Consider the following 24,463-nt stretch of genomic DNA (forward strand, 5'->3'; position numbering starts at 1 on the left):
ATAGAGAACAGTTGAGCATAAATGCATCAATGAGCCTAGGGTTTGCAGCAGTTCATTTCACACTGTGCTCAAGTTACTAGTTCAACACTTAACTGTAACCATGGTCTATCTACAGGTGCAATCACTCTCACTGTCTCTGAATGAATCGGCAGAGGTATGTTACATGTTTCCTAACACTTTAGCTATACTAAACAAGTTTCCATTTACTGAAATTACTTTTAGTTAGGTCTGGGAGTTGTCTTCTTTTGTTTAAATCTTGTTATAAAAGGCTATTTCAAAAAAACACTTGCTATGGCGTTTGAGTTATAGCCAGCTGTTGAAATGAAACATATTTGGGGGTTCAGAAGTTTATCATTAGCAAAAGACTGATGGACTAATCAACGTTCTGGTGAACTGGCTGGTGAACTGGGTTTAAAGGTCGGGTGCAAGGTCATTGTAACGTATTTTCACACTCGCTATCTATTAAGGGCTATGGTCAATCAGGGGTGTGTTGAAAACTATATCAGCTATCGATATAGCTGATTAATTGATTTAGAGCTTCATTCATGTTCAGCTAATGGTATATTTTCATTAGCTGATCGATCTGTAACATTTAGCCAATCATCCAAGAATATCGATACTCAGAGCTATGTATAGAGGGAGTGATGTCACCGAGGAAGCTCGTATGGACCCAAAATGGTGCCCTTATACTTCTGGTGACATAACTTTTTGCCTTTTACTCTGACATCGGTGATGTGTATGCAATAAGCACGACATCAGCCTCAGAATCAAGCTTTCAATGATATTTAGTTTCATAGCGTGAAAAAGTCTCACAGAGCAATTTATGTATGTAGAGTTATGGCACCGGAAGTAAAAGGAGATCACATTGGATCCATATGTGCCCTTCTAGTGACACTACTCTTTATACATGACTCTGTTAATGCTGTAATTTCTTTCACTCACCATTTCCTAGGATGCAGCGCGCGCTATCACTATAGCTTAACTAGGTGAATGCCCGGCATTGTCCGGATAGTATAAAAGTCTGCACAGAAAAGCTTTTTTCATTTAACAAATAACCACAGATACTGTTCTCATTTTCAAACTACATATCATGAGAAAAGTTTTTTGTGCAGTTTAAATAAATTAAGAAAAAAAACAGCTGTAAAAGTTTCTAAACTTTGTCAAACAACTGTAGCTTTCAAACTTCATATTATAAGACAAATGTTTTGTTCAGGTCAAATAAGTTAAAAAGAAAAATAAAACAACTGTTAAAATGTTTAAAGGTAAATGTGAAATAATTAGCAATTAATGGCTAAATAAAGTTTGTTTTTCTACAATTACAATGAAAAATGGTTTGGTAGTGATACAATTAATACAAACTAAAAAAAACACTCTAAAAGTCCTGAATATGTTGAATTAATAATAACATTAATGAGCGCATAGAAGTGTGCGTATATAAAAAGGTTACTATTGCAACAAAAGCTATCAATCAAAACTTTGAATACGACGATACCGGTACCTCTCGATACTGGTACAAATGTAAAAATGAGATATCGGATATACATAAACTTGTCACCTACCAAGAGAGCACAACTGTTGTGTTTACATGAATAACTAAATAAGAGATAAAACTGTCTTACTGTGTTAATAATGTTATGAAATATTCATTTATAACATATATTATAACATATATTATAACATATATGACATATATTATAAATGAATATTCTATAAAACTTATAGTTCCATATGCTAATATATTGTATAGTGGCTATGTGTATTAAACATGTCTAATATAGTGCGACTTTGTCTATTGGTGAATATCTTTATTGATGCATAGATCTATTGGTAATTATGTTTATTGGTTTACACATTCATCTTAGACTACATTTGTTACTAAACATATCTATTAGTGAATACATCTATGATTGAACACATCTATCGGTGAATACATCTACCGGTAAATAAATTTATTGGTGAATATATCTATTGATAAATATTTTTATTGGTGATTACATCTATTAATAAATATATATGTTTATGAATGTGTCTATTGGTGAATATATCTATCAGTGAATATATTTAGAAGTGAATATATCTATGGGTAAATATATCTATTGGTTCATACATCTATCAGTAAATACATCTATTAGTGACTGCATATCTTGGTGAATACATCTATTGGTGAATACATCTATTGGTGAATACATCTATTGATGAATACATCTATTGGTAAATACATCTATTAGTGACTACATCTATTGGTGAATATGCTTAATACTGAACACATCTGTCTGCTGGAATACCGGTTGCTTTTTACCTCTGTTGCTTGCAACCTGCCTACAACCCAATTCCTTGTCTGGCTTCTCTGTTAGAATGATAGACAATACGCTGACCTCAGCGATAGACAATCAGACTCATCTAGCAGCGACGAAGCCGATGCGTATGATGAACCACCCTTTGAGCCAGGTGATAGGCAGAGCAAGGTACTGAGTCTTTAAAACTCTCAGCATAGATTCCATATTTTCCCATGTCAATGAATCTTCATGCATTCTCGATGTCAGCACGGAAAACAGTTATACATATTCTATCTTTGTTTACTCTATGTTAGTATAAGTCTCTACGCTTACATACTCTATGATTATGCTTGCTTTTCTACCTCTTCTATTTCTTGTAAGCTGCTCCTTCTGACACTCGAATACTCTATGCATATAAGCTCTATCAATTTAGCATTTGTCTATGCATTCCATTGTGTATGTCCGTTTTTTTACAATCTGTGATTGGCTGGTTGACAGCGTAAACGTCCAAACCTAAAGCTGACTGGTCCTAACAGCATTTACATGAACTATGTGGTAATTATCTTCTCTTATCATCCCAATTTAGTTTTCCCATCAGTTACTCCCATCCAATTGGTTCAAAAATTCAGGCGCCTACCTAGTTGCAGATGAATTTTCTGTTGGTCAGTATTTGTATGTGCTAGAACTTTGATTTATCCAGAACAGGCAGCTCTAGTTTGGCTTTTTCTCTGTTTACTGTGCAATGGTTTCTTTGCAGGCGACCAATGATAACTTTTATAGTAGGTATTCTGTATGCTGGTTGGTCATTTGTCTGTGAGTTGTGTTATCCTTCATTAGCTGGTATGTGTAGTCTATAAATCTTCAGGTGGCAACCTTCCTTTTCTAATAATAAAACTTTGGCTACTCGAACAAAGTTTGCGAGAGATTAGAATTTTAGTTTATTTTAGTTTTAAAATATTTGATCATGGCAAGGGCAAGTGAAATTGTCTCCTCTAATAACGATGCAAAAGCAGCATTTCTTTTATCATAAGATTAGGTGAATGCACGGCGTTGCCCGGGTAATAAAAGTCTTTGCACCGAAAAAAACAAATTTTTCAACATATAACAACAGTCACCGTTTTCACTTTGAAACTACATATCATGAGAAAAGTGTTTTGTGTAATTTAAATAAATTAAGAAGAAAAATAAAACAGTTATAAAGGTTTTCAATCTTTTTTAAACAACTAACTTTTAACCTTCATATCTAAAAGAAAATGTTTTGTGCAGGTTAAATAATTTAAGAAACAAAATAAAACAACTATAAAAGTGTTTAAATGTAAATGTGAAATAATTAGCAAGTAATAGCCAAATTAAGTCCGTTTAGCTAAGATTACAAAAAAGATGATTTGATAATGATACAGTTAATACGAACTGAGAAAACAAAATAAAAATCCTGAATATGTTAAATTAATAATAATAGTTCGTGCATAAAAGTGTGTGCGTGCGTGCGTGTGTTAGCCTTTACCGATTTAGCAATCGCACCATACGAAAACTGGAAATAGAAGTGTAACGGCACATTTGAAATAGAAATCGCACATTTAAAAATTACAAATTACACACACATTAGTTTTTAAAAAATTTCAAAAAATACCAAATGCAAGAGGTAATATTAGTTAATAATCGAGTGCGTATTTAGCGTGTGCGTACGGTATGTGGTATATGATAGGAGCCATAGAATGCTAAGGACTGTATAGCTCAGTGGTTAAATGTGTGGTTTGAAACTTGAGGGTGCAGTCTCCATGAGATCAAATCTAGCATGCAACGAACTTTAAATTCCAAGATTTTACTAGCTGTAACTGGACCAACCGAAGTACAAACGCAGACTCACAAACTTTGAGATTTATATATATAAATAGAAGATAGGCGTTTGTATATACCTTATCGATTTACAAGATTATGATGAATGAAAATGATAATAACAGTGCTAATAAAGATGTATATTTGTAGTGCCTCATGTTCGAGTGGTAATAAATGTTAATGTAAATTAAAATTATAGTATTTGCCTATTTTGAATATAAATAATATCAAAAAATATGAATCACTAAAATGTTGAATTTTTGGGTATGTGATGACGACTCTCATTTATGAAAGTCAGGAAAATATTAAATTGCGAGAAAAAATAGAAGAAAAGCTGTGACAATATTCTCACTATTTATTGACTGACTCTCATAATAAACATGAAAACTAAAATGATAGAATTTAAGTTCTGATTAAAATGATGTCTTTTGGTTTTTAAACTTTTTATACTATCAAGCGACTGCAAGAAAAGGGCAGACAATTCCATTCACTCAATAAAGTAGATCTAAAACAGTTGTTCATAGTTATCATATGAAGGAAAAGAACAGAAAGAAGAAATTATTAACATTGGCTGTCAGTAGTTTAGACAGGTCTTTGAGAAATTATTAAAAGTCTTAACGTATAGTAACTCCCAAAAAGAAGCCAGTAATAGCGGGAATATATTAGTGTTGAAGACAAAATTATACTTTTTCTTGTTATCACTACTATAAGTCTGCGTGGACAGTCTGGTGATGTTTGCGCCGGTGGTTTATCTAATTGAAGAACGAATGTGCGCTCTTTTTCCCTCTTCTTGAACCCTGTAACACGGCATGCAATGGTCTAGCCTGTGTACCTTCAATGTGTTGACCTCCCATGTTTTCTGTTGCCATTGCTAGATGTACCTTCAAGGGAAAACGGATTCTCTCACCAGACTCTTTGCGCGTGGTAATTACAATAATGTAAGGTTATGCTCTTGCGTTGGTAGCTCTATGACTTCTCTATCTATGAATGCTTGATGCTTTATTTATGTTTTAACTCCTAACTAACTATGACTACCTATTCTTGTGTAATATGTGTTCATTTATTAAAGCTTATCCCACTTCCAGTTTTCCTGCTCTTGCTTACACAGATTTGTCAGAAGATAAAGTAGAAACCCTGGTTACAATAGTAGTACATGAAAAAGTCAGTTTTCTGGCTTTTAATAGCCCATTGGCTATCGTAATAAATATGGATGCTCGCTTGAGTCCCCCTAGCAGTTTAGCTTTTTAACGATTGTTTAAGTTTTTTTGTTAGCATTTTTAGTAAATCTTTTTGCAATTCTTCATTTTATGAATTTCGTATTGATATGCTTTGCTTACCTTCTAAATTTATATAAAATTGAGTCGATTCATAAAACAAACTTTTTAAATGCTTTTCTATGTATTTTCAAATATTGTTTTATCTAGCATAAGATTTGAAGAAAATTATTTTTAGATGAGATGATTAAATATTTTTTAATAAGCAAACTCTTGTTGATTTAAAAATTGCTTTTCAATTTTCAACTTGGTTTATTTAAAAAGTTTGGAAAATTGTTGATTTAAATATAAGCTACAGAGGTTCAGCTGTATTATATTCATTATTGCCACGCGTCGTGGAAGCCGCCAAGTGGCATGGCAGGTGCCTCGTGTCATGGCAGGTGCCAGATTGCTGATTATTGAAAAACTTTGGTTCAAGGATTTTATTGCTCCACTTGAAAGTTTCTCTTCATTTCGAAGTGAAAAACTTATTAGAGAGAATATTCTCAATACATCTTTGCTTTTTGTTTCTCCAGCGTTTGACCAACATCATCCTTCTCACAATTATATTTGTAGCTCTATGTTTATAGCTCTATGTTTTTTTAGCTTTACGAAGAAGTAGCTGAGACATTCTCTCCTTCCAGTTCGCTTCCTGTATCCAACAGATCATCTGCTGTTGAGGCAGCTGCTAGTGGCTCTGAGGCCAGCACAGAGCCTGCTGCAGTCACTACCAGCAACAATGGTCAGTGTTACCTCATTCCTTCATATGAAATTTGACATATTTAGGTAAACGATCTCAAATTTATGCCATTTTTGTGAAATGGCAAAAAACCTGATCTCTCCTCTGAATACTCTAAATGATTTGAATATAATATTTATAAAATTTATTTATAGAATTTTATAATATTGGTTTGAACAGTCATCCACAGAAACATGATAAACAACACGCAATTTATTATTATATCAAGAGTTGTCTCTCTTTTACCTTTGGTTTAAAATGAAAGATAAGACAATTCCCAATTTTATAATTATTGGCTATGAATGATATGTTTGTGACTAAAATTAATGCGTCGCTAATTCAATTTACTGAAAGGACATTTATTGAGTGCGTGGTGAAGGTGAACAGAGTGCTAATGTGCCTAAGGTTTAATCTTTCACGCTCATTGAACTGCAGCCACCTGCCAGTGCTTGTCTTTGGCTAAACTCGTTTTGACATTCCGTAATTTAGATGACTCAAAATCTTGAGCCTTTCATAGTATTCTCTTCAAAACATACTTTCTGCTGGCTTTGGAAATCACGTAGAATAGTATGTGTTACCTGTGTTGCGGAACATTTGTTGTTACATCTACCACTATCATCTTTTATTACATCTGGTGGTACATCTATTGCTACATTGATTGTTGCATCTGGCGATATGTCTATTATTACATCTGGTGGTACATCTATTGTTACATCTGGTGGTACATAAATTATTGCATCTGATGGTTTATCTATTGTTACATCTGATGGTACACCTATTGTTATATGTGTTAGTACATCTATTGTTGCATCTGTTGTTTTATGTCTTGGTACACCTATTGTAATACCTATCTGTTGTCCTACTATCTGTTGTTATGCCAGATGGTACATCTATTGTTACATTTAGTGGTGCGTATATTGTTACATCATTTGGTACATCTATTGGTTCATTTCCTGGTACATCTTTTATTGCAGCCAAGGCTTGTGTGATCTGTCATATATGCAAGATTAAAGCAATATTTTTACACTTCTCCGAAAGATTAATGATTTAACTCTTTTGCTACCACCATCCGTGTGATACAGCTCGACAAATCGTTGCTGTATGTCCAAGAGTCGCGTGGTGCCGCTTTAGTCGGGTTTGTACAAAACATTTATGATTAGTGAGTAATTAATTAATTAGCCTATCGTATCTGTACATAAACGAAAGGAAACAATTGTTTGCATGTGTTGAGCCAATAGAAAATAGGCTCACAACCCATCCTGAGCGTAGTTTCGCAAAAAAATTTTTATTTTTTATCATAATTTCTTCTTAGCAATGGAGTCGAGCTAGATGCATTACAGTGCCGGAGGTTTTACTGATTGTAGATCAATGGACTTTGGGGGATTTTTATTGAACAATAGTACTATTGAGAGTCATTATTTTATCTTTAATAGTAATAATAATGCCGTAAGCTGTGATAATATTGATAAATCATCCGACTCGGACAGGCTCACAGTCGTAGAGAGAATCACCAAAAAAGTGTCATACTTCATTCTGCAACTCATTTGTAGAATTTTTATGACGTCAGCCGATGTAAAATCTCATGCTGATTAATTGCGTATCAAAACATCTTTATAGACCATGCGGTACAAAAGTTATGACAATTTATATGCACCCTTGTCAATTATGGGGTTTTACCAAATATGTAATTATGTTCCGGTGAAGAAATTAATTCAGTGATGAAAGAGTTAAGCCGTAATTTTTTTAATTTTATTGTTGTACGTTACGTATTTGCTTCGTTTTATTTTTTTTTAATTTCCAATGTTTGTGGAAGCTACTGAGTCTTTCAATTGTTGTCTTCGTTTTCACAGTTGTGAATTCTTGAGATTGATAGCCTTGGTTGCAACATTACCCGCTATACTTTAGTTAAATGTTATAATCGTTGTTTTTCTGCAAATTTCTTAGCTCAGGCCGACCTGACTTGCAGGCCTAGTGAGGTCTCGTTAGCCGATTGGCTCAGTGGTGCGAATGACCTTTCACAGCAGCACACATACGCTGTCAGTCGTGGCGGCAGCGCAATAGACACTGGTGATATTCGTCGCTTCTCTATCTCATCTGAGTATGACATCATCCCGGAAGGAACTCAGCTCTGTAGGGCTCTATCCAGCAATTTGACCCACGCTGTTTCACTGGAAGAACTTCTTGCAGCTGATCCGGAAGTATATTGCGAGTACCCGAGTCTCAGTCAAAATCACAGCCTAGATTCTCAAGATTTATGTAGTCTTCCAACAGCACGGGTGATGGATACCCCTTCCATACATTATGCCCAGCTAATGAAAGGCCAGCCTACTAAGGCTAAACGTGTTTTATCTCTTGCTGAAGACATATCTTGCGATTCGGGTGGGGAGACATTAGCAGTCAAGGTCGCTGATCTGCAGCTCAATCAAGAAATGGCTGGTCCTGTTTGCCACAGTTCTAGTGAAACGTTAACTGCAGCAACTGGAGAGAGCTTTGAGCAAGGTGAATTTGTTTCTACCTCGGAAAAGGAAGACAACTCCAGTAATAAACAAATACATTGTTCTTCAATACAATCTAGTCAAGCTTGTGAGGAGTTAAGCTCAATAGTATCCTCTAGTCAAACCGTTTCTGAAGATCTCAACAGCGTTCTGGTTCCCGCTTCAAAAATTTATGTCGATGCTGCCAATTCGCTCTCGGGAATAGATTTGGGGGAGAGTTTACTTCAGTCCTCTGAATCAAGTACATCAGCGGTCGTAGATTCTCCATTCTCTACAATAAATTATTTAAAAACTGAGCCAATTGGTGAAACGAGTTCCTTGGGATGCGAACAAACGATGGAGCGTAAGTCCTGCCGATCTGCTGGCTGTCTCATTACGTTCTTGCTTGCCGTGAATAATTGCCATACTTACACTTTTACTTGTCCTATTACTCTTCTTTTTATGTGTTCTTTTCTTTCTATTCATTCTCGGCGTGGGCAGCATGACACTGTGTTCACATGATATCACTCAGAACCTATATACGCTTTGAAATGACTGTACTAGTTTATTTATAGCTTGTACACCTATTGGCTGTTCTATATGATTCTTAAATATTGCAAACAGTGCAAAAATAGGACTAGGTAGGCCGATTAAAAAAATTGCAGTGAACACAAAAGCGGTTATGAACACTCGTCGGTGTGATGGCTTGCTGAGTAAATGAGGGTAATGCAATTTTACACATGTAAATATCTTGCTAGACTTTCACTTTACTTATTGTCAACCATGACTAGCGGTAGGCACATGGTGTGAATTCAGACATTTTTATTATTATACAGTGTAGCCATGTGTGAACACAGTTTTTGTAGACCATCTGTCTAGTTTTCTAGTTGTGCATACTCATCCTATGTTTGCATTTTCATCGCTATAACTAATTTTCTGTTACTCGCGCTTTTTAACGCTTGGTCGAGTGTTTTCTAACTGCATAGTAGGCTCTGACTGAATCAGTTTGACTTTGTGTTTTCTATATTTGCCAACATATCGCTTGTGTTTGAGTAAGTATATTTTGTGGCTTCAGAAATAGTAGAAATTGAACTTTTAAAATTTATATTTTTATGTCGAGTTTTGACGATTAACTAAAAGTATGGAAAACTTCATGTAATTTTTTATACGAACCAGAAAATATTTTTCACTTGTTAGGCCAACACTATTTTTTTAGTGTTGGCCATTATTAAACATTGTTATATATTAAATTTTTATCATTTACATCGTTTACAAAAGGTTAGCGGTTTCATTATCACTGAAATGTGACAACAGGAAGTAGAAATGCTGGAAAGTCTTGTGTGAACAATATTGGTATAAACTTGGGAAGTTTTACTTTTGTTTTCTGACCTTTTCTGGTGTTAACGTCAGTTTTATTTTTTGAGAATATGTTTAAATCACAAAATAGAATAGTATAGCAAATATAAAATTAAAACTTTTTGAAACAAAACAGTTCAAATCATATACACAAGCATTGTATTGCCGCAGAATAGAAAAGATATGCTTCAAAGTAGAAAAGGTATGTTGTAAACAGTTTTAATATTGTACATTTGGAGTCGTCTATTCTTAAACGCTTTCATTTTATCACTGCAAAGTTAGTTTTTTATGACACTTGCCTTAAAAAATGAAAAAGTATTTTGTGTAGCCTCCCATTTTCTGGCTCTAGGAGTATGCCATATTCGTCGACATATTCATCACAGCTGTCATGACATCTTAACTTGTCAGCTTAAAGCAAGTGGTTATGTCTAAGAATTTGCACACAATCATTCAGGTCTTTCCGAGGACAAAGGAAAAGAAGTGATATCAGCTTGCCCACCTTGGGAAGCAAACAGTAGGAAAACTAGGGTTGATATGAAGACTAATGCAGATCTCGTGGATTCTCCAACACCTTCTATAGAGTGTAAGTCCTCGTTGAGGCTAGTTTTTACTTACTACAGAATGTAAGTCCTTTTTGAAACCAGTTTTAATTACTTACTGCAATATTTAAATTCTTTTTGAAACCAGTTTTAATTACTTACTACAGAATGTAAGTCCTCTTTGAAACCAGTTTGAAATACTTACTGCAAAATTTAAATTCTTTTCGAAACCAGTTTTAATTACTTACTACAGAATGTAAGTAATTAAATGCTTCAAAGTAGAAAAGGTATGTGGCAAACGGTTTTAATATTGTCCATTTGGATTCGTCTATTCTTAAACGCTTTCATTTTATCACTGCAAAGTTAGTTTTTACATGACACTTGCCTTAAAAATGAAAAAGTATTTTGTGCAGCCTCCCATTTTCTGGCTCTACGAGTAAGCCATGTATGTCGGCATATTCATCACAACTGTCATGGCATCTTTAACTTGTCAGCTTAAAGCAGGTGGTTTTGTCTAAGAATTTACACACAATCATTCAGGTCTTTCCGAGGACAAAGGAAAAGAAGTGATATCAGCTTACCCACCTTGGGAAGCAAACAGTAGGAAAACTAGGGTTGATATGAAGACTAATGCAGATCTCGTGGATTCTCCAACACCTTCTATAGAGTGTAAGTCCTCGTTGAGGCTAGTTTTTACTTACTACAGAATGTAAGTCTTTTTGAAACCAGTTTGAAATACTTACTGCAAAATGTAACTCTTCTTTGAAACCAGTTTTCAATTATTTACTGCAAAATGTAAGTCTTCTTCGAAACCAGTTTTTGATTAATATTTTATTTATATATTTGTATAGAGTTATCTACTCTGTTGTGCTGTTAGGATAGGCACAGATAGTAATAAACATACCTCTCAGTGTAAAAAAGGAGTTTGTGTCTCTGTTTTTCAACAATATTAACGCTAACATTGAAGTTTGTAACAGCTGCTGTAACAGTCCTACTGAAAACAGCTCGAAATCTGTAGCTTCTGCATTGTTTACGTAACTTCATTTTTTCGCTATTAATAAAGCTTTTTTGTTAGTGTATAAAAGCAATTGAAAAGCGGCCTTTTTCAGATATCGGGCAGTCTTGTTACTTTATTTTAATAGAATATAAATAAAATTATTTTGTAACAACCAATGAACATGCTTGTTGAACCACCCAGTGACACTGTGGAAGAGGCTGCAATGAATTTCCTATGCACAAAAATTACAATAGTGTTGAAGCTACTATCTTTCACAGAAATAACAGATGTTCCTAAACAAGAAACAGTCACAATCAAAACAAATAATGAGGCCTTAAAAATGTGTGGCGTTTAGAAGTCAATGTGCAAGACAATGGGTTTAATTTTGGTGCTGGTGCCGAAGTTGTGCCCCGTAACATTAATTACAATAATGCTTTTGTTAACAACTTAGTTGGGATAGATTCCAGGCATCTTGGTTGGGATAGATTCCAGCCAACTTGGTCGAGATAGATTCCAGCCAACTTGGTTGAGATAGATTCCAGCCAACTTGGTTGATATAGATTCCAACCAATTTGGTTGGGATAGATTCCAGCCAACATGGTTGGGATAGATTTCAGCCAACTTTGTTGGGATAGATTCCAGCCAACTTGGTTGGGATAAATTCCAGCCAACTTGGTTAGGATAGATTCCAACCAAATTGTTAATATCAGACTATTTTTATTATTATTATTATCATTCCTCTTCCTTGCATTTAAGTTTACGAGACATTCACGGTTAGTTCGATCAACATTTAGTTTCAAAGCATTTTTAGTTTAGTTCAACCTTGATTCCTTTTCAGCAAACATACCGTCTATGTCAAGGGAAAGTTCCTGTTCATCCGAAGGAAAAGCTCTCACCGTAAGTGAGACGATTGCTAAGACCCGAGCAAAGTTTGAGAACAGTTCTAGCAGCGCCGCTCCAAAATGGCCAGGTGTGTTCATACTCATCCTCATTATCTGTTTTTTTATCTACTAGTATCTAAAAACAATACTGACTGTTATGTTGTTATTAAATGGAAATATTTTTTTACTAATGACTATTTTGAGAAATGAGTGCCTAAACTGTCAAAATGACTGAATCTATACACCTAGAGAAGTAGAAGAGTCAAACATTTAAGAAATCTTTTAAGAATTAAACACAGTGGTTTTAGAAAAAAATTACAACCTATTAGCTTTTGCTAACATTTTATTAATGGAGATCAGATCTTTTTGTGAGAGTATTATGTAATTAGGAGGAATAAATTTTAATTGGCAAACAATAAAAATAACATCGCAGGAATGTGCGCATAAAAATGGTATATCACTTTCTTTTATTTAGCTGAATATATTAAGCTCGTTGAGTCCTATAGTTCAAGTGTGTGAAAATTGTGAAAGTTATTGGGTCGTCTTATGCTTTCGCATGTGACTGTGAGTTGACTAAACTACTAATGCTAGCCATGTAGGAATATAAATATGTGCGTATAAATACTGCAACAGCAACTCCATTTTGTTTTTCTCAAAATGTTTTTTTAATTTGCTTGTTTGCTCTGAAAAAACTGGCTCTCGCTGTCTTACTATTTGAAGATGGATTTTGAGTTTGTCAATTAGCTAGAGATTCTTGGTATCACAGGCTATAAACCTGGGGGAGTGAGTAACAGTCCTATAAAAGTGAAGAGAACCCCATCATTAGGCAGCACTGCTTCTACCAAATCTACTCCCAATTCAGCAGCATCCAGCCCAAAGACCCAGCGAGCAAATCCACTTACTTCCGGAAATGTGGACAGGTGAATTTAAATCAAATTTTTTTTTTTGTTTATTAAAATTTTATGTCTACAGGAATTTCACTGTTAAAATATTATTGTAGATATAAGGCAGCGTTTGAGGCTAGAGAGGCAAACAACAATAATGTTATTACAGACAAGCAAATCAAATCCCCTCCTTCCATCAGTCCAATCAGAGTGACGCCGGAAAAGGAGGACAACACCCCGCCCCCTAAATTCACTAGCATATTCAATGTACAAACCAAAGCTAACAATAGCAAACCCACAAAACTAGAGATAAAGTCCGTCACACCTTCACCGTACCCACTAAGTGCTGGCAGCTCTGCTGATGGGAAGATGGATTTTGATTCTGCCTTGCGGTATGTAGACACACTTGTGGCTGCGCTATAACAGCTGTATATGTACTTGCTATACAGTCAAGGTGTACGGGTATATAGTCATGCTTGTGGGTGTAATATAACAGCTGTATATGTGCTCAGCGTACAATCAGAGTGTACGGGTATATGGACACTCTTATGGATGAATTGTAACAGCTGTATATGTGCTCGACATTCATTGTACAGCCTCACTGCTCATTGCAAGTAATACAAATATTAATCCTTTATACACGGTTATATACAGTGTTATGGAGCTCATTAGAGGTGTTCAATGGTCTATCTATTAATATTATCTATAATATACTAATCTATAATCGTGTTATACTGGTGTGTATATCTGATACATACCGCTGCATCAGTAGTGTATATAACGGGATTTGACTTTTTGTTCCCAGCTATGAGATATTTCACGAATTTACTTGAATTCTTTGCGAGGGTAAATAATGATATGTGGGGAAGGATAAACATTCTTTAAAACTTATTTGATATATTATTATGTTTATTAGATTTAAAAATTATTTTAAATTACAACTGTACAGACTTCTCTTTAACTTTTCACTGTTCAACCTATATCATTGAGCAGAGTAATTGAAGACATGATTTTGAGTGTCAGTGTATTTATTATATTATAACTGCCAATGGTCACCACCCGCATGTAGCTGTCAGTTTGTTACACAGCGATTTATTTACCTTGTACAGAAAAATCTTTGACTGGACTTATTTACCACTTAACTCGGAGAGCAGACGAGATTTAAGGCTGCAGCAAATAATTGCAGTTTTACTTGGATATCATTTATTTCTTGTTCTAAAATGGCAACATTCTCAGAGTATATAATCTGTGAAAATATATATGAACAAAATATCTAACATTTTAGCTTTCTAATAATGATACAAATCATGAGATACCTGTTGACATAAAATAACTTGTTCTGTGTTTGGGCCTCAGTCTAGCCAATCGTTATCAGTAACTTTTTGAATGATGTTGAATCGTCTTTTCTTTTATCAGCAAATAAAAGTTGGTAGTTTACTGTTAAGGAAACCACGATGTATCAATGCTCCTCGGATATACAATTGATACGAACTGATTTGATTAAGTGGTTGATTTAGAATAGATGTCGGTAGAAATAGTCGTTAACGTACACTGTAAGTCAAATAGTATTTACTATAAACTATTCTGTTTAGACTTACCTTAGCATCTTCAGATTCAGTAGACATGGTTACTACCTTGTGTAAGAGCTATCAGGGAGTCAACTGGTATAGTACGCTGGATATATATAGCCTCTTACGCTCATGAAGCCATATTTTTCTATTCCTGGGCGCTGGGATATTCTATTTTGTGAGACTTCAAATCATTGTTTGTATGAGCTGTGGTGCTGGGTACAATCTTTCATATCTCTAAACAAACTCGTAAATTAGACATTTGCTTGTTTAAAATTTGAACTGAGGTGATTTTCAACCCTAATAGAAACAAAAGGTAAGGTTGCGTGTTGCATTATATAATATACATGTAACACTTAGCGCTGGCTAAATACGATCTTCCTTCTGTACCTACCTGCTACCTTTGCTTCCATCTTGTCTTGTGTGACCTTTCAATCTTTTTAGCATTTCATGTCACTGTAAGTCTTGCATATGATATTTTCTCAATTATTTTACCGGTGAAGGTTTTTTATAAGTGGCTGTTATGACCTAGATCTTTCTCTTCCAGATTTGACATTGAGTTGTCCTCTACCGATGCCCCTATTACAGTTAGCTCTTCTAGACTTAGCTCCACTTTACCTGCTAGCCCTTCTACTAAAGCAACGATTACGCTTTGTAATGCGAGTCCAAGCGCTAGCCCTAGGTCTTTAGATATGGCGTCAATGAGTCCAGGGGCGGCAAGGGTGCAGGCTAAAAGCTTTCTTACAAGGTGTGTGGTCCCTGGTTGTGGTCATTCATGTTTGCTGTTTATTTTTCATGTTTTTAAAGATTTTTAAATTTTTCCTCCTTTGTGCTTATTTGTCATATTTTTAAAGATTTTAAAATGATTATTGCTAAACATTAGTTGCTATGCTTGTTTCTGCAAGGGAACTTAAAAAAAGAATTGCACGTTTTGGGAATTGAACCAGTATCCATGAGAGGGTAACTCCTGTTATAACTTTAAAACATTCTTTTACATATTTTTACACTTTTTCCTAGTTTGATTTATGTCAAAACTAAATGTAGATTTATCCACCCCTGTCACTATTTATGCATTGGTACTTTCGAGTGCTGCTGCCATCATATTTATCGTTGCACTACTTCATATTAGCGCGGATCATAACACTCTGAAAAAATGGGTTGTTTCCTATGTTTAATGCTGTTAAAATTAAACGGTTTTAAATTTGTGACTTTGTCGCTATGTTTGGTTGAAACAACATTAAAAATAAAATAGTTATAAATTTGTAATTGTAAAATATAACAATAATGAGATATTATTGCTCGTGTATGTATTACTTTTTACTCGCATAAGTAATCATCAATAAAATTGATTTTTTCATTGCATGTCAAAACAAAATAAGAAAAAAAATCAACAATTAATTAGTGATTTGAGACAAAATGTTCATAAGAAACTTGCGTCCTTTAGCAGCGCGTATGCACAAGTTATAGGATGACTCCAACAACTATATCAAATGTATCAGTTGTTTTAAAGATAAATATTAGTATTAATATTAGTATTAATACCAATCAATAAAAAAACAGGCAGCGATAATAAGCTGCCGATAGAATGTGTTTATAGTAGATAGCCAGCTACGTAGCTATAATTATGCTAATAATAATTGTTGCTCTACGATTACCTGCTTGATTATTCATGCAAGTGTGTGAAATGATTCTATATTTTTCCACGAGGAGATTATTCCTGATTGAAGTAGTGTCCCCTTTCAGATATGATTTTCCCGGGTGTTGTAGATGTTTCCACTGCTACATCCCTATTAAACATTTTTAACAAGGCTTTGTTTGTATTGAACACGCTTTACATCATCTTTGGTGTTTAAATGGTGGTGGTTTTCCTTTTGAAATCTGATACTCAAACACAACTATTAATGGGTGTTTGAGCTCGGGAGCCAAGGCTACGTACGTATAATGATTTTTTGTGGCGATGAAGAGTTATGAAAATTCTTAAGTTCAGAGAAAAAGTAATTTGCTGCCGCAGTAAAAAAGTGGACTCATCACAATACTATTCTACAGCATAGCATAAAATAATCGTGTTAAAATATGTATCTTTGACAGCGTTTGGTGCTAATTAAAATAGCCATCATATATGGGTGAATAATGGTAATAAACCTCAGGCATTATGAAGGGTGGCAGACTTGTGATAAAAACATTTGCAAGTATTGTATTTTAGTTGAAAAACATGGCTAGCATCTTATCTCAGTTTAGGCACCTCCATATGGTGCTGCAATGCCATCATGAAAACAGCTGTGTTACTCTCATCCTGTCGGGATTCAGGACTTTTTGGTAGTCAAACGCCCGCGCGATGCACCATCTTTGTGCTGTTGAAATGACCTTAGCGGCTAACGTCGTCACACTTTACTCAGCAGTAGCATAAGCTGTTGATTAGCTAGTGTCATGCGTATAACTTGCGTAAAGCTTACTTATGAATATCTTCATAAGAAGTAAGTTTTTTCTCTGATATTCCATGGTTTGTTTTGTCTTAAACTCTGTAAAGATACAACCTTGACATAAAGTGTCACACAACCATCACTCTACTATAACGCCCTATAGAAACATGATTCGCTTGTCGGCCCAGCATCGGGCTTCATCACATGACTTGGCACACCCGGGTGTCTCTAGACTATCACTTAATACAATTAATCAATTGTCGCTTTATAATTGGTTGCTCGGTGTCGACTCTTAAACTGGTCAAACTCCAATATTATTAGATGTCTGTAACTTTTTGTTTTCAATAAATAATAATTGTTAATAATAGACATATCAACCAAGTTCATGAGAAAATATTAATGCTATGATTTTCAAAGTGCCTTTATTTTGTGCAGTAAGCCTTAGCATTGCCGGTGTACATGTTAAAAGAGCGCGTCAATGCTCAGTCTGCTGGACTTTCAGAACGTTAAATTTTGTATCCGGTTTCGTTTTCAAAGAATTTTATTTGGATTTTTGATGAAGAGTGACAAGTAATGATGCCAACTTGCATCCATTCTATAACTGCTTGCAAGATTTACTCAAAATAGTTTCTGACTAAATTTACCGATCTGTAGCATCAAATATCGATAATTAATTTTTATTATTAGCGTTTTCGATCTATATAAACTATAGTATCATATATGGTTATGGGGAGAGCTGAGTTATAAACTCACTCGTAATGACTATTGACAATATGTTTCCCGCTGCCGGCAGCACTCTTCAGAGGTTTACCGGAGAGGATAGCAGCAAGTCGGCATTTAATGGCCTCACCTCTTCATCTCTCCCAACCTGTAGCGAAGATGATGAGCAGAAAAGGCTTAACACCCTGAGACAGGCGCTTATCAGCCTGAGAAAGGAGCGGTTAGTATTTATGAATGCGTGGGGGCATAACTTCACCAAATGGAGAGCACACAACTCTTCATAATTAACTATCACATAAGGTGCAGTATATTATAAGACAATGCTATTTGGAATGGCGTTATCTGTCTGAGTATGCAGTTATACTTAAAAAGGGTTTTCGGTAATGTCTGGTTGAATACTTGTTGGTTTTGTTTACGCATTAGGTATGTATGTACATGTATATAGGTATAAAAAATTGTGAAGAAAAAATGTTTACGATTAATAGCAGTTGGTAGTCATAAAGAGTCAACTGTAGTGATAGCATTAGCACAAGACTCTCATTGCCGCTGGAAGCGCCTGCTTTCTCTTCTCCAATTTCACCGGTACTGACCGTCTCACCCATAGACCTATTAACTATACTTGTATAACTATATAGTTACTAGGTCTATGATCTCACCAGAGTGGTTTTTTAGCAGTCAGTAGTCAGTCATTTATCTGTAAACGCTTTGAAACCTGGGCCGAAGATAATCAACGGAGTTGTCTTCTCACCTGATCCTACCCTCCGAGTAAACTCGGCTGCCTAGTCACGTAGGGTCACAAAACTGGTTGCTTTGTGCGTGATAAGTTTCGAGAGAATACTAGAAAATTTATGGTTGCTAGGAGTGCTTAATATTAGCATCTGCCACATTGTTACTAGCTGATCATCAGCAAGTATGTTTTAAACTTCACTCTGAAATTCGTGAAAAAAGAAGTTTGATATAATAAAAACATAGTCGTTCTAAAATAATATAACTCAATTAGTTTTTAATTTGCTATAAGTATAGCTTTATCGAAAAACTTATTAAAAATATACAATTTGCATTACAAATGTATGGTTGTTAAAGATAACATATTACATCCATGTTGAGGTCTTTATTGCCTATCATGGAGTATTCGTGACATGCAGAAGCTAGTACTAGCATTTTACAATCTCTGTTATATTACCATCAATTTGCATTAGCCGTGACACTCAAATAAATTTGCTGTCAGTAAAAGCTGTCTTCGCAACAATTGCAATATCATAAATATAAAACTATTTGATTTATAGGAAACATTTTCCTATGGTTTCAACTTCAGCAGTAGGCAAAATAATAAAAAACTGCCTTTTGTCAGACCTCTTGCAGCAGCCACAGCGCACTATTCCATAGTATTGATTTGTAAAATTCTGCATCACTATTCCTCTCATATAATTTAGAACTCCTCTGTGTGGACTCGAATTTAAGTAAGTTCAGGTTCCCAGGCTGCATTGTGGGTTTGAAGAGTGAACAAAATTTCAAACAAAAGAGCAAAAACTAGGTTAAAAATATTAGTACTAACACAGCATTTAGACAGATAGTTCTGTTACCAAGTATGATTGAAAAATCCACAATACTGTGCTCAACTATAATGTCCTCAACGTCAAAAGCAATATTTTTTCACTAAGGCATTCTGTATCCGAGTAGTCAGGTAGACTAAATTGTATAAATGATTTGACAGGGACAGCAATTTATTGCCGGAAGGCATTTTTGTTACCATCATTTACTAAAAATCAAACGCAGCTGTGGTTCACAGGACACTAGATCATGGCTTCTCTAAACGCTCCCAGGAAATGGCTATCAGAAAACTCCAGCTAGTTGATCACTAGAGCCATTTAAGGTCAAATGCCTGTTTTATCACCACTCCAAGAACCAGTCATACCCTGTTGTTTTTCAGCTAGGCTACTAGGTCACGTCTGCTGTAAGAAAGATAACGAGTTCAACTGTCAATTTTTATCATGCTATGTCTGTGTTTATAAAGGCAAAAGGTTCGGGACCAAAAGCTCAGCACGGTCCTGCCAGAGGACATTGAAAGACTCAACTGTGAGTATAAAAGGATAGATGCGGACTACAAGAGCACTGATAAAGAGATTAAGTTGCTCGAGGAAAGAATGCTTCAACGAATCAAGGTCGGTCTCGGGTCAAGCTTTTTCTTATCTGTTCAAGCTCTCAATGAATCATTGTTTGTGATATATACATGCTATGTTTAATAAGTGTTCATAAGCCATTATACATTGTTAAATCGAAAGAGTCATAGAAATCGGATTTTCTTTTAAATACATGGTATTTAAATATAATTCAAATTATAAATTTAATGTTTTTTCCAAATAATTTGACTACATGTGTTTGAAGTGAAGTAAGCAGATGCCGCTTTAAATATTTTTATTGTGACAAAAGTTGTTTCAAGAACATTGGCTACACATTTATGGATTACTTCAGTTGACCTTGAACTTATCATTTAGTGAAATCAAGATGTGAAACTCAAGTGGTAGCTAGGGGCCACGCATACAAGCACCATATGTATGTTATTTGGTAGTACAGAAAACTTCTTTATTTAAACTGTTGTAGTGTTGTTAGTGTTCCAATGTTGGCTCTATTGCAGAGCCCAGGCTTAAGCTCTTTGATGCTCTCTGCCTTCACTAGTTTTTATGTATGTTTTCAGTCATTATAGGATGAGGATTCGGTAAGTTTTGCTAGCTTCTCTTAATTTTCTCAGAATAGAGCTAGCCTTGGGTCTGCCTGTTTCACAACCATCTATCACAATTATAAGCAATTCTTTTGCTAACGCTAATAAAAAATGTTTGCAAGCTTCTAGGCTACAGTTGAAGTTTTTCTCAGATGAAGTTCTGCACTCTTATCAACTCTTTGAAAGACAACACATTTATTTTTCCACTCAGTGTAACTGTTTTTGGAGTTATCATACTTTTTCTTTTTGTGTATTTCTGCTTGTCTGATTCTCTTCTGCTTCCGGTGTGTCGCCTTCATGGTGCGCTGTTGCAGAGACTAATCTATTTCATATTATTACATGATTACACTTCCTTTCTATCGATAGAACTAATTTATTCATAGCTCTATAGAAAAACACAACCATAATTCAAGGTCATTTTCATCCGCACGTACAAAGCTTGGTATCGTAAGTGTTTTGGATGAGTTGACAGGTGAGCTAACACATTGTGGCATGTTAACTGATTAACGCTTTATTTTCTTCTACATGTATGTACAAAGTGATAACTTCTGCGCAGTAAGTTATTGACATAGATATCAATAACTAGCTTTGCTCTATACCTTTCAGAGTTCTATAGAGACACGAAGAATGAGTTCTGAAAGAAATAAGCGAAAGGTTAGTTGTACAGATGGTTATGGTCCGACAAATCATTGCCAAACAAACTCAGTCGATTCTCACACGCTTGCTTCTTTTTACCTACCGTCCCTACTTTTTCATCTACCTACCTACCCTCTCTACGTCTCTACTTACCAACTCGCCCCCTCTTTCTACCTACAAGTCTAACTCAGCATCGTACCAGTTTTTTATTTGCTAAACCAGCTATTGCCAAATAGCGGATGTAGATCTGGATCTTTCAAGTTGGCTGTCAAAAAAAATTGTTAAGTATTTATTTTAAAATTTGGTTTAAAATATTTTTTGTAAATATTTTTGGTCATTTATTTGGTCATCACCTGCAAGCTTGGAAAAGAATCCAATAACTACTAGGCTAGCTGGAAGACTACTTGCTTGCTTTGCCTCCACTTATCTATGTGGATCATTGTTTTCAACAATGAATTTTTGAAAAACAATCAAAGAACACGACTTACAAATACTCATCTTCATGAACTTGTAAGAGTCGCTGTAAGTAGCAGAAAACCGTGTTTTGATAGTATTGTGAAGTCAGAGCCCACTCATAATTTTTCTCACTGATATCAGACATACTTATTACAGCGCATTCATTCACTGATTTTCAGTCAAATTATGTATATAAATAAAGTTTTTTTAAATTGTATTTAACGCCTTGTTTTAAGATATGCACAAATAATTGCATGGTATTGTTTGGTAAAAAAGAAAAATGCACATCTTCAGCTCGTTGCGAATCTTTAATTTGTCAGATTTGGCTGTAGTGGATCATGATCAAAATCATTTAGCCATCTCTGAGCTCAACCTTTACTCATCTCCACCACCCGAGTCTTCCAGCATCTGATCTTGCAACCCTTTCACCACTTCGTTTTTATTTATCTGTTTGACCCTTTACACAGACCTACCTGTGCATGCCCTTTATTCGCTTGTATCTTATCACATTTACAACCACATTAATTGATGTCCTTAGTTCGATTTCACAAAGATCAGTCTACAAACGCAGTTTACCTTTTGTTGTTGCAGGTGTGGGAAAGCTGCAGCTGATGAGATCAGTCTGGGTCACAACCCTTCAAGGATATTCACTCTTTTTAACACAGATTTATTTATAATATTCATTGTCATAAAATACTTTGGAAAATTCTTTCAAAATATTATACTTTTTTTAGACTACAAATTGTTTTTATAAAATACTGTATTAGTTCATGCATCATACCAATTTTGATTTGACAGGTATCTCAGAGACCCTTCTTTTTGGTGATTTTTATTTTGATCTAAGTTTTCCATATAGATGTTTCTAGGTTTTATTACACTGCCAAGTTTAATTCTTTTTAACCAATCAAGCGGCACATTCTGGTAGAATTTTATTTATAATTCCTTTCACTTTCCTCTAACGATTAGACAATGTTATGCGCGTTATGGTTTCTCCTCTCCACCTTTAGTGATGTTATATTTTCTTACTCATTTCATTTGTAAATACAAATGAATTTCACAGCAAGGATGAACCAGAAATTTTAGCCATAATTAAGGAACTGGAAAAAGAGCACAGAAAAAATCAGCTCCATTTTTAAGGTATGCGAAGAAAAAAGTTATATTGTGACAAATGAAGTGTGCTGTATTTCATCTAACTGCACACCAGTTTTTAATGTCTCATCTATAATTCAGTACTATTTCTGTTAACATAAATCTTGTGAAGGTGTCATAATAAGATTCAGATGAAAATAAGTACGAAAAATTAATACAAACAATTCTTCAATTTCTGAACTGTTTCTCTGGATCAGCAACTCAACCTTGTCGAAGATCCGCCATATGAATAATTGTATTATAGCAATTGTGGACAATATTGAAGATGAATAAGTGTACAACAACGCCTATAACATTGATACTTTCCGACACTCGGGTTCTGAATATTTTAGTAATATGCAAATATAATCACTTCACAGTTTAATGAACACAGATTTGCTTCTGTAACTCTTATAAAATAACCGAGGACTTCGCATTTAAAAGATGTATGGAAATCCACCAAATTAGAACAAATATCAGTTTTCAAAGCAAGGTTTAACAATGGCACGCATTTGTTAAAAAGAGTTATTCAACGAGCTATGATGATATATTGGAAGGTTTAAACTGCTTCCAACTATCGTATGAAAACAAGTGCGTACTTACATGTGTTGCAGTAACGAAGGGCTGCTTCTTTTCAACTCACTTTTATACTGCATAATACTAAGTTAACCCTGGTTTTAACCGCTCACCGTAGCTGCCGTGACTACCCGCAACTATTGTGACCTCAGAGATCAATGTAGTCTGAGCCCCGTAAATCCTATCATACAACATGGGTATAATGGAATTTGGGGGGCTCAGACTAAATTGACAATATCTGGTTTCCCACTATTAAGTATTTATTTTATTTCAGTTTCTCTGCTTTTGTAAGTTTGCTATGTAAAGAAGCAGCAGGAGTGTAGCGGTCAGGTGTGTAGTGGTCAGGGGTGTAGTAGTCAATATTCTGGAATGTCAAGCGGCAGGTCAGTGATTTGATCACCACTCTGGAATAGCAAGGACATCATCTAGTCTTAAATTGCATCTGTGCTCTCATGATATGCCAGCATTGTCAGTGTAAAATTGAATGCCCTGCAAAAAATCCTGCTTGTCAAGTTTTCCATAGGAGTTGTCTTATGCCGCCTAATAAACAACTGAAAACCAGGTAGAGTGTAGCCTGGGTGAGAAAAAATATCAGTTTGTTCTAAGAAAAATCCGTCAACTGTCATGCTAACTATAAAAAACTTTAACAATTACCTGAAACTAAACTTTTATACATCAATACCTGTCGAAAAATTTAATATTTCCGAACATACTAAATCAATGACAAGAAACAACAGTTTGTGTATCTATTTTAGTTTTAGCTCGACAATGCAGCTTAATTGATGAAATGGGGTTATCGACATCCTCGACTGGCTGCATGAGAATGCGATTGCAACAAGCTATTCAAAGGAATAACCGTTCCTGCTAACCAAATCTCTAAAAGCAAGTAAACAGGGAGTTTCTTACTTCTTTTGAAACTAGGCACATCCTCTCTTCTATGCGTTGGAATTGGAGGTGATAGCTTTTAGTTCACAGCTAAAAATAGATTGTTTGTATTTATAGTTG

At 35.0% G+C, this 24,463-nt stretch overlaps 1 protein-coding gene across 7 annotated transcripts in view; it reads left to right on the forward strand.

The window, feature by feature from the left end:
- Positions 1–22,808, forward strand: part of LOC137408299 (streptococcal hemagglutinin-like) — a 76,387-nt gene extending 53,579 nt beyond the window's left edge. For 2 of the 7 annotated variants that reach the window (XM_068094760.1, XM_068094761.1), the window contains exons 13-26: positions 116–154; positions 2,355–2,465; positions 4,988–5,050; positions 5,972–6,107; positions 10,389–10,517; positions 11,014–11,142; positions 12,309–12,440; positions 13,118–13,271; positions 13,352–13,627; positions 15,351–15,551; positions 18,017–18,163; positions 19,958–20,105; positions 21,269–21,316; positions 22,346–22,808. In XM_068094760.1, the coding sequence (XP_067950861.1) occupies positions 116–154; positions 2,355–2,465; positions 4,988–5,050; positions 5,972–6,107; positions 10,389–10,517; positions 11,014–11,142; positions 12,309–12,440; positions 13,118–13,271; positions 13,352–13,627; positions 15,351–15,551; positions 18,017–18,163; positions 19,958–20,105; positions 21,269–21,316; positions 22,346–22,366 (1,734 nt within the window). In that variant the 3' untranslated portion in view covers positions 22,367–22,808. Of the gene's footprint in view, positions 1–115; positions 155–2,354; positions 2,466–4,987; positions 5,051–5,971; positions 6,108–10,388; positions 10,518–11,013; positions 11,143–12,308; positions 12,441–13,117; positions 13,272–13,351; positions 13,628–15,350; positions 15,552–18,016; positions 18,164–19,957; positions 20,106–20,638; positions 20,660–21,268; positions 21,317–22,345 lie in introns of all 7 variants that reach the window. The other 5 variants (XR_010980068.1, XM_068094765.1, XM_068094762.1 and 2 more) reach the window with 5 other exon arrangements.
- Positions 22,809–24,463: the final 1,655 nt, after the last annotated feature.

The sequence above is a fragment of the Watersipora subatra genome, chromosome 11 (assembly GCF_963576615.1).
Source record: "Watersipora subatra chromosome 11, tzWatSuba1.1, whole genome shotgun sequence".
Lineage (NCBI taxonomy): Eukaryota > Metazoa > Bryozoa > Gymnolaemata > Cheilostomatida > Watersiporidae > Watersipora > Watersipora subatra.